This window comes from Glandiceps talaboti, chromosome 7 (assembly GCF_964340395.1).
Source record: "Glandiceps talaboti chromosome 7, keGlaTala1.1, whole genome shotgun sequence".
Taxonomy (NCBI): Eukaryota; Metazoa; Hemichordata; class Enteropneusta; family Spengelidae; genus Glandiceps; species Glandiceps talaboti.
The window spans coordinates 25,568,813-25,584,481 of record NC_135555.1 but is presented as its reverse complement, the minus strand read 5'-3'; the positions used below and the strand labels follow the sequence as shown (position 1 = coordinate 25,584,481).

General features: G+C 36.7%; 1 protein-coding gene across 1 annotated transcript in view; it reads right to left on the bottom strand.

The window, feature by feature from the left end:
- The window catches only part of LOC144438205 (phospholipid-transporting ATPase ABCA3-like), a 136,359-nt gene that overhangs the window by 55,505 nt on the left and 65,185 nt on the right, over positions 1–15,669 (bottom strand). The window contains exons 23-25 of the mRNA XM_078127249.1: positions 9,160–9,440; positions 6,841–7,014; positions 378–466 (exon numbers count right to left, since the gene is read on the bottom strand). Coding sequence (XP_077983375.1) covers positions 378–466; positions 6,841–7,014; positions 9,160–9,440 — 544 coding nt within the window. The remainder of the gene's footprint in view (positions 1–377; positions 467–6,840; positions 7,015–9,159; positions 9,441–15,669) is intronic.

Genomic DNA, 15,669 nt, shown 5'->3' with positions numbered 1-15,669 from the left:
TGTACTTACTTAATTGATGTAATATTACATATATTGGACTTACTCAGTTGATGTAATATTACATATATTGTACTTACTTAATTGATGAAATATTACATATATTGTACTTACTCAGTTGATGTAATATTACATATATTGTACTTATAATTGATGTAATATTACATACTTACTCAGTTGATGTAATATTACATATATTGTACTTACTCATCAGTTGATGTAATATTACATATATTGTACTTACTTAGTTGATGTAATATTACATATATTGTTCTTACTTAATTGATGTAATATTACATATATTGTACTTACTTAATTGATGTAATATTACATAGATTGTACTTACTCAGTTGATGTAATATTACATATATTGTACTTACTCAGTTGATGTGATACAATTTTTACAGTCATAATACCCAAAGCCTTCCACATCATCACACAATCCAGTGTTAGTTCCTGCATCATTGATCTGTGTATAAGATAACAGAAAATTATAAACGAAAATCTGTAGCTCTTTTTGTCAGTACTCAAATGACATGTCTTTAGTCAATATACTGTGTCCATTGGAGTGTAGGATGAATGACATTTCACAGAATTATGCCCTCTAGTGTTAGGTATGGAAATATGGGAAATAGCCAATAATTTGACACCATACTGACATTCAAGAAAGACTTATCAGTACATATATACTGTCTAAAGATTGAGGTACTGCAGCACTGTCATGACATCTCGGGAAAAATAATGATTAATGTTTCTTTATCAATTTTTAAAACATTACTAGTTGTTTATTCTATTATCTAATACTGTGACAGTACTATGACAGAACTCCATGACATGCGAGCTCAAGTGTGGCTTACTCGGAGTATTTGCATGAGTATTTGCAGTGTTCTCTGCAGCTGTACTTTCATGAATGTAGTGAGTTAAAGTGCAGCAGAAAATATTGCTAGTGCAAATACCCCAAGTACCCACAATGGAACTCACACAGTACATTTATGGGGTTCTCTTATTATTACATATGTTTATCTGAAGCAGCAAATTTCCATAAAAACATACAGCGAGTGATCACACGATTTTGTGTATAACATTGGCATGCAGGTATATAATTATGTTTTCAGTATTGCATTGCAGTGAAAATACCATGAGTATATGCACATACCAGTGCAAGTAATCCCTGGTACATATGCACACATACCAGTGCAAGTAATCTTTGGTACATGTGTAACAAGTCAGTGAGAATGACATAGACCCGCTATGATTGGGTTTTAAGGAACAGGCAGTTTATGTTGTCATTTTCTTAATATCACTACTCTGATCACGCAACAACACTTGTGAACCTAAATCAAACAGACTTAGATATGTTGTGTCTGCTCGTTGGACATGGAACATGCCTACCCATGTTGTGTCTCCTCATTGGACATTGGACATGGGACATGCCTACTCTTCAAGATGACGTCATGGAATAATACATTCAACAATAAAGGATGGGTTGGGTATGGGGGGGGGGGGGAGGAACCTGTTCAAGCATGTCTGAGTTATGGCTTTGGACATGAAAACTGCACCAACAAAATGGCTGCCAGGCAGCCATATCAGATTGTATCACAACGAAAATGGATATGCACATGTATGTCATAGAACACTGTCCTAATACCAACTTTGAATGAGATCTGTTCAAGCATGTCTGAGTTATGGCTTTGGACATGGAAAATTCACAAACAATATGGCTGCCAGGCAGCCATATTGGATCGTATCATGTCGAAAATGGATAATATGCACATGTATGTCATAGAACACTGTGCTAATATCAACTTTGAATGAGATTTGTTCAAGCATGTCTGAGTTAAGGCTTTGGACATGAAAAATTCGCAAACAAAATGGTTGCCAGGCAGCCATATTGGATCGTATCACGATGAAAATGGATATGCACATGTATGTCATAGAACACTGTCCTAATACCAACTTTGAATGAGATCTGTTCAAGAATGTCTGAGTTATGGGTTGGGACATGGAAAATTTGCAAACAAAATGGCTGCTAGGTGGCCATATTGGATCGTATCATGAAACAAATTGACGTGCATATGTATGCCATAGTATGTTGCCTCTGTACTAAGTTTGAACAAGTCATTGAGAATGACATAATCCCCGCTATAATTGGGTTTTAAGGAATTATCACTACTCTGATCACGCAACAACATTTTTGAACCTAAAACAAACAGACTTAGATATGTTGTGTGTGCTTGTTGGACATGGAATATGCCTCCAACAATAAAGGATTGGTTGGGTATGGGGGATGATATCACGATGAAAATGGAGTCTGAGTTATGGCTTTGGACATGGAAAATTCACAAACAAAATGGCTGCCAGGCAGCCATATTGGATCGTATCACGACGAAAATGGATATGCACATGTATGTCATAGAACGCTGTCCTAATACCAACTTTGAATGAGATCTGTTCAAGCATGTCTTAGTAATGGCTTTGGACATGGAAAATTCACAAACAAAATGGCTGCCAGGCAGCCATATTGGATCGCATCACGACGAAAATGGATATACACATGTATGTCATAGAACACTGTCCTAATACCAACTTTGAATGAGATCTGTTCAAGCATGTCTGAGTTATGGCTTTGGACATGAAAATTCACAAACAAAATGGCTGCTAGGCGGCCATATTGGATCATATCATGACAACAATGAATATGCACATTTATGTCATAGAACACTGTCCTAATACCAACTTTGAATGAGATCTGTTAAAGCATGTCTGAGTTATGGCGTTAGACAGGGAAAATTCGCAAACAAAATGGTTGCTAGGCGGCCATATTGGATCATATCATAAAACAAATTGACGTGCATATGTATGACATAGCATGTTGCCCCTGTACCAAGTTTGAAAAAAATCGGTCCAGGCATCTCCAAGAAACGTCTGCGGACGGACGGACGGACGGACGCAAGGACGGACGGACAGACGGAACCCAATCCATAAGTCCCCGTTCCGGACTTCGTCCGCGGGGACTAAAAAGATCGGTAAAGGCATCTCCAAGAAACAGCTGTGGACGGATGGACGGATGGACGGACAGATGGACGGACGGACAGACGGAACCCAATCCATAAGTGCCCGTCCCGAACTTCGTCAGGCGGGGACTAATAATTCCACTAGTATATGCACACATACCATTGCAAGTTATCTCTGGTACATATGTAAATAATACAACTAGTATATGCACACATACCATTGCAAGTAATCTCTGGTACATATGTAAATAATACACTAGTATATGCACACATACCATTGCAAGTAATTTCTGGTACATACTATGTACTTTAAATTAATTTATATTAAGTATATACATGCACCAGGTTAAGTAATTTCTGGTACATATGTAATAATACCACTAGTATATACATGCACCAGTTTAAGTAATTTCTGGTACATATGTAATAATACCACTAGTATATACATGCACCAGGTTAAGTAATTTCTGGTACATATGTAATAATACCACTAGTATATACATGCACCAGGTTAAGTAATTTCTGGTACATATGTAATAATACCACTAGTATATACATGCACCAGTTTAAATAATTTCTGGTACATATGTAATAATTCCACTAGTATATACATGCACCAGTTTAAGTAATTTCTGGTACATATGTAATAATACCACTAGTATATACATGCACCAGTTTAAGTAATTTCTGGTACATATGTAATAATTCCACTTATGTGCACACCAGTGCAAGTAATCTCTGGCAGTGGTACATATGTAATAATACCACTAGTATATACATGCACCAGGTTAAGTAATTTCTGGTACATATGTAATAATACCACTAGTATATACATGCACCAGGTTAAGTAATTTCTGGTACATATGTAATAATACCACTAGTATATACATGCACCAGGTTAAGTAATTTCTGGTACATATGTAATAATACCACTAGTATATACATGCACCAGTTTAAATAATTTCTGGTACATATGTAATAATTCCACTAGTATATACATGCACCAGTTTAAGTAATTTCTGGTACATATGTAATAATACCACTAGTATATACATGCACCAGTTTAAGTAATTTCTGGTACATATGTAATAATTCCACTTATGTGCACACCAGTGCAAGTAATCTCTGGCAGTGGTACATATGTAATAATACCACTAGTATATGCATGCACCAGTGTAAGTAATCTCTGGTACATATGTAATAATACCACTAGTATATGCATGCACCAGTTTAAGTAATTTCTGGTACATATGTAATAATACCACTAGTATATACATGCACCAGTTTAAGTAATTTCTGGTACATATGTAATAATACCACTAGTATATACATGCACCAGTGTAAGTAATTTCTGGTACATTTGTAATAATACCACTAGTATATACATGTACCAGTTTAAGTAATTTCTGGTACATTTGTAATAATACCACTAGTATATACATGCACCAGTTTAAGTAATTTCTGGTACATTTGTAATAATACCACTAGTATATACATGCACCAGTTTAAATAATTTCTGGTACATATGTAATAATACCACTAGTATATACATGCACCAGTTTAAGTAATTTCTGGTACATTTGTAATAATACCACTAGTATATAAATGCACCAGTTTAAGTAATTTCTGGTACATTTGTAATAATACCACTAGTATATACATGCACCAGTTTAAGTAATTTCTGGTACATTTGTAATAATACCACTAGTATATACATGCACCAGTTTAAGTAATTTCTGGTACATATGTAATAATACCACTAGTATATGCATGCACCAGTTTAAGTAATTTCTGGTACATTTGTAATAATACCACTAGTATATACATGCACCAGTTTAAGTAATTTCTGGTACATTTGTAATAATACCACTAGTATATACATGCACCAGTTTAAGTAATTTCTGGTACATATGTAATAATACCACTAGTATATACATGCACCAGTTTAAGTAATTTCTGGTACATTTGTAATAATACCACTAGTATATACATGCACCAGTTTAAGTAATTTCTGGTACATATGTAATAATACCACTAGTATATACATGCACCAGTGTAAGTAATTTCTGGTACATTTGTAATAATACCACTAGTATATACATGTACCAGTTTAAGTAATTTCTGGTACATTTGTAATAATACCACTAGTATATACATGTACCAGTTTAAGTAATTTCTGGTACATATGTAATAATACCACTAGTATATACATGCACCAGTTTAAGTAATTTCTGGTACATATGTAATAATACCACTAGTATATACATGCACCAGTTTAAGTAATTTCTGGTACATATATTATGTAATAATACCACTAGTATATGCATGCACCAGTTTAAGTAATTTCTGGTACATTTGTAATAATACCACTAGTATATACATGCACCAGTTTAAATAATTTCTGGTACATATGTAATAATACCACTAGTATATACATGCACCAGTTTAAGTAATTTCTGGTACATTTGTAATAATACCACTAGTATATACATGCACCAGTGTAAGTAATTTCTGGTACATATGTAATAATACCACTAGTATATGCATGCACCAGTTTAAGTAATTTCTGGTACATTTGTAATAATACCACTAGTATATACATGCACCAGTTTAAGTAATTTCTGGTACATATGTAATAATACCACTAGTATATACATGCACCAGTTTAAGTAATTTCTGGTACATTTGTAATAATACCACTAGTATATACATGTACCAGTTTAAGTAATTTCTGGTACATATGTAATAATACCACTAGTATATACATGCACCAGTTTAAGTAATTTCTGGTACATATGTAATAATACCACTAGTATATACATGCACCAGTTTAAGTAATTTCTGGTACATATGTAATAATACCACTAGTATATACAAATGTACATGCACCAGTTTAAGTAATTTCTGGTACATTTGTAATAATACCACTAGTATATACATGCACCAGTTTAAGTAATTTCTGGTACATATGTAATAATACCACTAGTATATACATGCACCAGTTTAAGTAATTTCTGGTACATTTGTAATAATACCACTAGTATATACATGCACCAGTTTAAGTAATTTCTGGTACATATGTAATAATACCACTAGTATATACATGCACCAGTTTAAGTAATTACTGGTACATATGTAATAATACCACTAGTATATACATGCACCAGTTTAAGTAATTTCTGGTACATTTGTAATAATACCACTAGTATATACATGCACCAGTTTAAGTAATTTCTGGTACATATGTAATAATACCACTAGTATATACATGCACCAGTTTAAGTAATTACTGGTACATATGTAATAATACCACTAGTATATACATGCACCAGTTTAAGTAATTTCTGGTACATATGTAATAATACCACTAGTATATACATGCACCAGTTTAAGTAATTTCTGGTACATATGTAATAATACCACTAGTATATACATGCACCAGTTTAAGTAATTACTGGTACATATGTAATAATACCACTAGTATATACATGCACCAGGTTAAGTAATTTCTGGTACATTTGTAATAATACCACTAGTATATACATGCACCAGTTTAAGTAATTTCTGGTACATATGTAATAATACCACTAGTATATACATGCACCAGTTTAAGTAATTTCTGGTACATATGTAATAATACCACTAGTATATACATGCACCAGTTTAAGTAATTTCTGGTACATATGTAATAATACCACTAGTATATACATGCACCAGTTTAAGTAATTTCTGGTACATATGTAATAATACCACTAGTATATACATGCACCAGTTTAAGTAATTTCTGGTACATATGTAATAATGAAGATTAAACGATTAGGCTTCTTACCTTTGGTACACAGACATCATTCAAAACTTGATGTCCATAGTTACAACAATCAGAGTCTGTAGTCCTAGTAGTGCCATCAATCAAACTACCCTGGTTACTGGTTTCAATGTCAGATGTAAGTGTTGTCACATTATTGGAATTCATAGATATTGTTGATAAGTAAGTCTCAACATTCTGTCAAGTCAAAAAAGAAGTAAATTGTAAACACATACATAATGTTATCATAATCTATATTATAAATAATAATAATGTTATCATAATCTATATTATAAATAATAATGTTATCATAATCTATATTATAAATAATAATAATGTTGAAAAGAAAGAAAGAATGTGGTCATTAAATAATTCTAATTTTCATTCCTTAAATAGCAAATTCAAAAGTAAATCATTTTTTCAACACATTTTGATGTAAACAGTCCTCAAGCAGTCTGCTAAAGGATTGCATGCACATAATTTATGTATTTTATTTTTGTTTATTCTACCATGCTTTCTATGGCATGTTGTTATGCAATAAAGATTGTTTATATAAAAGTGTAGTGTTATCATTTATAGAAGAAATATTGTAAATGGTAGGAAACAGACTAAGTGTAATACAATAATACAACATCTCTACAAAACATTGTGTTAGAAATACACAAGTTATATACTTATTGCCTATGTGATACTCTATGGTGTTACAGCCTTTTAGACGACAAGACACAGTAAGAAATAACTTTTTTGAGATTTTGAGATATTTACTACAATTGTAGCAGCATCTACAATGACCACTAACTGTTTGGATTGATAGTACAATGACCACTAACTGTTTGGATTGATAGTACAATGACCACTAACTGTTTGGATTGATAGTACAATGACCACTAACTGTTTGGATTGATAGTACAATGACCACTAACTGTTTGGATTGATAGTACAATGACCACTAACTGTTTGGATTGATAGCACAATGACCACTAACTGTTTGGATTGATAGTACAATGACCACTAACTGTTTGGATTGATAGTACAATGACCACTAACTGTTTGGATTGATAGTACAATGACCACTAACTGTTTGGATTGATAGTACAATGACCACTAACTGTTTGGATTGATAGTACAATGACCACTAACTGTTTGGATTGATAGTACAATGACCACTAACTGTTTGGATTGATAGTACAATGACCACTAACTGTTTGGATTGATAGCACAATGACCACTAACTGTTTGGATTGATAGTACAATGACCACTAACTGTTTGGATTGATAGTACAATGACCACTAACTGTTTGGATTGATAGTACAATGACCACTAACTGTTTGGATTGATAGTACAATGACCACTAACTGTTTGGATTGATAGTACAATGACCACTAACTGTTTGGATTGATAGCACAATGACCACTAACTGTTTGGATTGATAGCACAATGACCACTAACTGTTTGGATTGATAGTACAATGACCACTAACTGTTTGGATTGATAGCACAATGACCACTAACTGTTTGGATTGATAGTACAATGACCACTAACTGTTTGGATTGATAGTACAATGACCACTAACTGTTTGGATTGATAGTACAATGACCACTAACTGTTTGGATTGATAGTACAATGACCACTAACTGTTTGGATTGATAGTACAATGACCACTAACTGTTTGGATTGATAGTACAATGACCACTAACTGTTTGGATTGATAGCACAATGACCACTAACTGTTTGGATTGATAGCACAATGACCTGCTGTGATGAGTACATTGACCAAATACTGCACATCTGTTTTATACCACTTGTTACAACTAAAATGATGCAGGCTTGGTGTTTCACTTATGGGACCTTACAGCTAAAATGATGTAGACTTAGTGTTTCACTTATGGGACATTACAGCTAAAATGATGTTGGCTTGGTGGTGACTCATGGACATTAATAAGCATTGTTATTCTTTCACAGTGCAGTAAAAACAGGGTTCTAATGAAAACACTACACATGGACTTGACCATTTTACTGAATGCACTAATATTGTACATTTTCTAACTGATAATAAACATATCAACTTGACTACTTCTACATCTCTACTGTGCATGGCACCTATGTAATTCTTTTGCATTAGAACTCCTCTGAGGGTGTTTGTGTATTAAATGTCATTTTACATGAGTGGAACATCAAGCCTACATCATTTTTACAGCTGTTGTGCACTTGTAAGTGTTTGGTTTTCATTGCTGCTGACAAATTACAGAAAAAACTCATAAAGTATACTTGAATGGGAAAACCAGACTTCAGACATTCATAGCTGTTTTTTACTGTTTAGAGCCTTCCAAATAATGACTCACCTGAAATAGCATTTCTTGTTGTCCATTTGAACGCAAATCAGCATAGTAACCCTCTAGATTGGTCAGCTGACTGTCTGTCAAATCAGACAGCTTTAGTTCTAGAGGGGGATCAGCCTGGGATGGGTTATTTGTCACTTCCACTAACAGTCCAAAGAGGATGAATAACAGAGGTAGAAACAACTGTGTAATGACAGCTTTCACATCACGTTTGCTGTTGTAAAATCGTTTGACAAACATGGCTATAAACTGCTGCCATTTCAATCCGATGCCTGTCAGATAATCTAAAGGCAAACAGATAATACAAGATTAATTTATTGTTGTTCTATCTAAGACTAATTACTTATCAGCTACCACAGACCAGACACACATTAGTAAATGAATATGGAGGGAAATTTACAGTTTAACAAGATTAGTATATTAGTGACTTGGTTTGATTTGTTATCACAACTGTAAATGATATGTGGCATGTCATATGAGTGGTTATATTGTATTATATACTGACTACTGCTAGCTAGTCACTGGTTAGTGGTGCACAATGTGAGCATAAGATACAAAAGAACAATGCAGTGATTAGCAGGAATTGGTGGAATAATTTGTTTAAAATTAACAAATAGAAAGAAAAGACAGAGCAAGGCTTTTTAAGTATAGGACAGGAGAGGTCAATGCACACAGAGAGGGATGGAACACAAATAAATGCAAGCTCATACTGATTTTAACAGCAAATATTGCAGTGCTGGTAGGATCATGCAGCTTGGTGTGGTCTGTGATAGATGTGTGACCTGTAAATGGAATGTAAATGGTTTATAAATACATGATGAGGTAACCAATGTGTGTATGCTGATCACATAACAATAATAACATTCTAATATTGGCAAGCTGAAACTCACATTGTACAAATACTTATTAAGACTTACTAAACCCAAATCTTTCAGTACTGCAGCAAACTTTAAAACTATTTCTGAATCATTTTTTTCATTCATTTTAATGGAAAGGTACAGTAATATTTAGTAGCTCGCACAGCAGCAGCAAAGCGATAAAAAATTGGTGGTTCTCCCAGGGATGCATTGGGGCGCAGTGACTACGCATGCACCTTCCATATACTTTGTGCATTCTCCACGCACTAACTAACTCCGGTCGTCGTATAGGTGACATAATATCGCCATAAATTGCAATATTGTAACAGTAGGCCTGTTGGCACGATTATCGTAACATTGTAACGAGTATCGAGGCATCACTATACCCCTAGAAATTGTTACACTATTTGAAAGTTTGACGCATGGTACGCGATACCGACTACTGATGACTCTGACTGATGACAAATTAGCACAGTTGAATTTCCTGGTAGTGGAAGTGCTGTTTTGACATTTGTCGATAATTGATTTTTTAAAAATGTTCTAAAAAGAATAACTACCTTCCTATGTTTGTTGGTACAGTAACATTCCTAAAATCATTGAGTTGAATTGAGAAATCGCGATGTTCGGCAACATGTCAACAAAACATTTGTCCAAAGACCAACGTTGGTGGAGGGTCTATGATAAGTTGGCTGATTGAAAATAAATCAAGTGTACGAACCCTTGCCCAGGCAGCCGGTCACAAAAGAATCTACCCGTGCGAGCTTATGGGCTTTGTCTAGTTATTATATTAACTCGTAAGGTTGTTGCACATGACTGCTTTAGAGTTTATTGTACTGCCATGTGATTGACAGACATTTTCTTGTACGGGAATGTGATTGGCAGACAGTTTCTTGTACAGGAATGTGATTGGCAGACAGTTTCTTGTACTGGCTTTTACTGCCATGTGATTGGCAGACAGTTTCTTGTACTGCCATGTGATTGAAAGACAGTTTCTCATACTGTCATGTGATTGAAGGATTTTCTTGTGCTGCCATGTGATTGGCAGAGAGTTTCTAGTGCTGCTGTGTGATTGGCAGACAGTTTCTAGTGCTGCTGTGTGATTGACAGAGTGTTTTGTACTGCCATGTGATTGGTAGAAGTTTCATGTACAGTATTAAACTGTTACAAGCCTCATTTTTCTTACTCTCCAATTACATGATACTGCTATTAAAAGTGGCTGCAAAGTGGATATAAGCCAGAATATGGTGTATTACAGCTTGCCTCAGTGACAGTGGCCAGCTGTCATGCAAAGTTTACCATCACAGCTCTACATATACATGACAGGTATACGGTTAAACACAAATTATCAACAACATGCTCTACGTCTTTCCCTCAGACAAAGGACATGTCTGCTCTATGTCTTTCCCTCAGACAAAGAAGGACATGTCTGCTCTACGTCTTTCCCTTAGACAAAGGACCTGTCTGCTCTATGTCTTTCCCTCAGACAAAGGACATGTCTGCTCCATGTCTTTCACTCAGACAAAGAAGGACATGTCTGCTCTATGTCTTTCCCTCAGACAAAGAAGGACATGTCTGCTCTATGTCTTTCCTTCAGACAAAGAAGGACATGTCTGCTCTATGTCTTTCCTTCAGACAAAGAAGGACATGTCTGCTCTATGTCTTTCACTCAGACAAAGAAGGACATGTCTGCTCTACGTCTTTCCCTCAGACAAAGGACATGTCTGCTCTATGTCTTTCCTTCAGACAAAGGACATGTCTGCTCTATGTCTTTCACTCAGACAAAGGACATGTCTGCTCCATGTCTTTCCCTCAGACAAAGAAGGACATGTCTGCTCTATGTCTTTCCCTCAGACAAAGAAGGACATGTCTGCTCCATGTCTTTCACTCAGACAAAGGACATGTCTGCTCTATGTCTTTCCTTCAGACAAAGGACATGTCTGCTCCATGTCTTTCCCTCAGACAAAGGACATGTCTGCTCCATGTCTTTCACTCAGACAAAGAAGGACATGTCTGCTCTACGTCTTTCCTTCAGACAAAGAAGGACATGTCTGCTCTATGTCTTTCCCTCAGACAAAGAAGGACATGTCTGCTCTATGTCTTTCCCTCAGACAAAGGACATGTCTGCTCTATGTCTTTCCCTCAGACAAAGAAGGACATGTCTGCTCTACGTCTTTCCCTCAGACAAAGGACATGTCTGCTCTACGTCTTTCCCTCAGACAAAGGACATGTCTGCTCTATGTCTTTCCTTCAGACAAAGAAGGACATGTCTGCTCTACGTCTTTCACTCAGACAAAGGACATGTCTGCTCTATGTCTTTCCCTCAGACAAAGGACATGTCTGCTCTACGTCTTTCCCTCGGACAAAGGACATGTCTGCTCTATGTCTTTCCCTCAGACAAAGGACATGTCTGCTCTATGTCTTTCACTCAGACAAAGGACATGTCTGCTCTATGTCTTTCCCTCAGACAAAGAAGGACATGTCTGCTCTATGTCTTTCCCTCAGACAAAGAAGGACATGTCTGCTCTATGTCTTTCCTTCAGACAAAGGACATGTCTGCTCCATGTCTTTCCCTCAGACAAAGGACATGTCTGCTCTATGTCTTTTCCTCAGACAAAGGACATGTCTGCTCTATGTCTTTCCCTCAGACAAAGGACATGTCTGCTCTATGTCTTTCCCTCAGACAAAGAAGGACATGTCTGCTCCATGTCTTTCCCTCAGACAAAGAAGGACATGTCTGCTCTATGTCTTTCCTTCAGACAAAGGACATGTCTGCTCCATGTCTTTCCCTCAGACAAAGGACATGTCTGCTCTATGTCTTTCCCTCAGACAAAGAAGGACATGTCTGCTCTATGTCTTTCCCTCAGACAAAGGACATGTCTGCTCTATGTCTTTCCCTCAGACAAAGAAGGACATGTCTGCTCTATGTCTTTCCCTCAGACAAAGAAGGACATGTCTGCTCTATGTCTTTCCCTCAGACAAAGGACATGTCTGCTCTATGTCTTTCCCTCAGACAAAGGACATGTCTGCTCTATGTCTTTCCCTCAGACAAAGAAGGACATGTCTGCTCTATGTCTTTCCCTCAGACAAAGAAGGACATGTCTGCTCTATGTCTTTCCCTCAGACAAAGGACATGTCTGCTCTATGTCTTTCCCTCAGACAAAGAAGGACATGTCTGCTCTATGTTTTTCCCTCAGACAAAGAAGGATATGTCTGCTCCATGTCTTTCCTTCAGACAAAGGACATGTCTGCTCTATGTCTTTCCCTCAGACAAAGAAGGACATGTCTGCTCTATGTCTTTCCCTCAGACAAAGGACATGTCTGCTCTATGTCTTTCCCTCAGACAAAGGACATGTCTGCTCTACGTCTTTCCTTCAGAGAAAGAAGGACATGTCTGCTCTATGTCTTTCCCTCAGACAAAGGACATGTCTGCTCTATGTCTTTCCCTCAGACAAAGGACATGTCTGCTCCATGTCTTTCCCTCAGACAAGGAAGGACATGTCTGCTCTATGTCTTTCCCTCAGACAAGGAAGGACATGTCTGCTCTATGTCTTTCCCTCAGACAAAGGACATGTCTGCTCTATGTCTTTCCCTCAGACAAAGGACATGTCTGCTCTACGTCTTTCCTTCAGACAAAGAAGGACATGTCTGCTCTATGTCTTTCCTTCAGACAAAGAAGGACATGTCTGCTCTATGTCTTTCCCTCAGACAAAGGACATGTCTGCTCCATGTCTTTCCCTCAGACAAGGAATGACATGTCTGCTCTATGTCTTTCCCTCAGACAAGGAAGGACATGTCTGCTCTATGTCTTTCCCTCAGACAAAGAAGGACATGTCTGCTCTACGTCTTTCCCTCAGACAAAGGACATGTCTGCTCTATGTCTTTCCTTCAGACAAAGGACATGTCTGCTCTATGTCTTTCCCTCAGACAAAGAAGGACATGTCTGCTCCATGTCTTTCCCTCAGACAAAGGACATGTCTGCTCTATGTCTTTCCCTCAGACAAAGGACATGTCTGCTCTATGTCTTTCCCTCAGACAAAGGACATGTCTGCTCTATGTCTTTCCCTCAGACAAAGGACATGTCTGCTCTATGTCTTTCCCTCAGACAAAGAAGGACATGTCTGCTCTATGTCTTTCCCTCAGACAAAGAAGGACATGTCTGCTCTACGTCTTTCCCTCAGACAAAGGACATGTCTGCTCTATGTCTTTCCTTCAGACAAAGAAGGACATGTCTGCTCTATGTCTTTCCCTCAGACAAAGAAGGACATGTCTGCTCTACGTCTTTCCCTCAGACAAAGGACATGTCTGCTCTATGTCTTTCCCTCAGACAAAGGACATGTCTGCTCTATGTCTTTCCTTCAGACAAAGGACATGTCTGCTCTATGTCTTTCCTTCAGACAAAGAAGGACATGTCTGCTCTACGTCTTTCACTCAGACAAAGGACATGTCTGCTCTATGTCTTTCCCTCAGACAAAGGACATGTCTGCTCTATGTCTTTCCTTCAGACAAAGGACATGTCTGCTCTATGTCTTTCCCTCAGACAAAGGACATGTCTGCTCTATGTCTTTCACTCAGACAAAGAAGGACATGTCTGCTCTATGTCTTTCCCTCAGACAAAGAAGGACATGTCTGCTCTATGTCTTTCCCTCAGACAAAGAAGGACATGTCTGCTCTATGTCTTTCCCTCAGACAAAGGACATGTCTGCTCTATGTCTTTCCCTCAGAGAAAGAAGGACATGTCTGCTCTATGTCTTTCCCTCAGACAAAGGACATGTCTGCTCTATGTTTTTCCCTCAGACAAAGAAGGACATGTCTGCTCTATGTCTTTCCCTCAGACAAAGGACATGTCTGCTCTATGTATTTCACTCAGACAAAGGACATGTCTGCTCTACGTCTTTCCCTCAGACAAAGAAGGACATGTCTGCTCTATGTCTTTCCCTCAGACAAAGGACATGTCTGCTCTATGTCTTTCCCTCAGACAAAGTAGGATATGTCTGCTCTCCATTCAAGCATTTCAAAGCAAACCTTAGAGTTTGTCATTCAATAAATTTTGTGAAATCATGATTATCACAATAAGACAAATTTAACATTTTTTTTCTAAATAGAAAAACCACATGCAAAGTTAGCAAACCTTCTTAGTTCTTGTTTTGAAAGAACAAACATTTCCTCTAGCTTTTCAAATGAAAATCTAGCTGTGTTGGTAAACTACAGTATTCAATTGAACTTTCATTCTAAACACAAAGTTGAAAAATAGCGCAAATATTGCGTTGCCGCACAACTTCATGTTCAGGGCAATGATAGATATATAATTTTTTGAAGATTTAAAGTTGTAACCAAAACAAAATTTTCATACCTAATTTCCATCATCATAATCCAGCCATCCTATGTTGGAAGTGTACAAGACAAGTATAGCAACATCCTAATCAAACTTTAAAGGGATGTGTCTACAAGGTTTTGTACTTCTTTATTTTTTAAAATCAATTTGGAATCAAGTCATACCAATGTAACATGTTAAACTTTCTTGGTTGTCTTATTGTAATATTTTAAACACAAGCTACATTCAGTTTATATGGGTAGGTGATGAAGCAGCTGTCTTACAACATATTACATAATCAAGTCATAAACCAAACTGGCCATGCTACAGGCTTTACCACCAGAG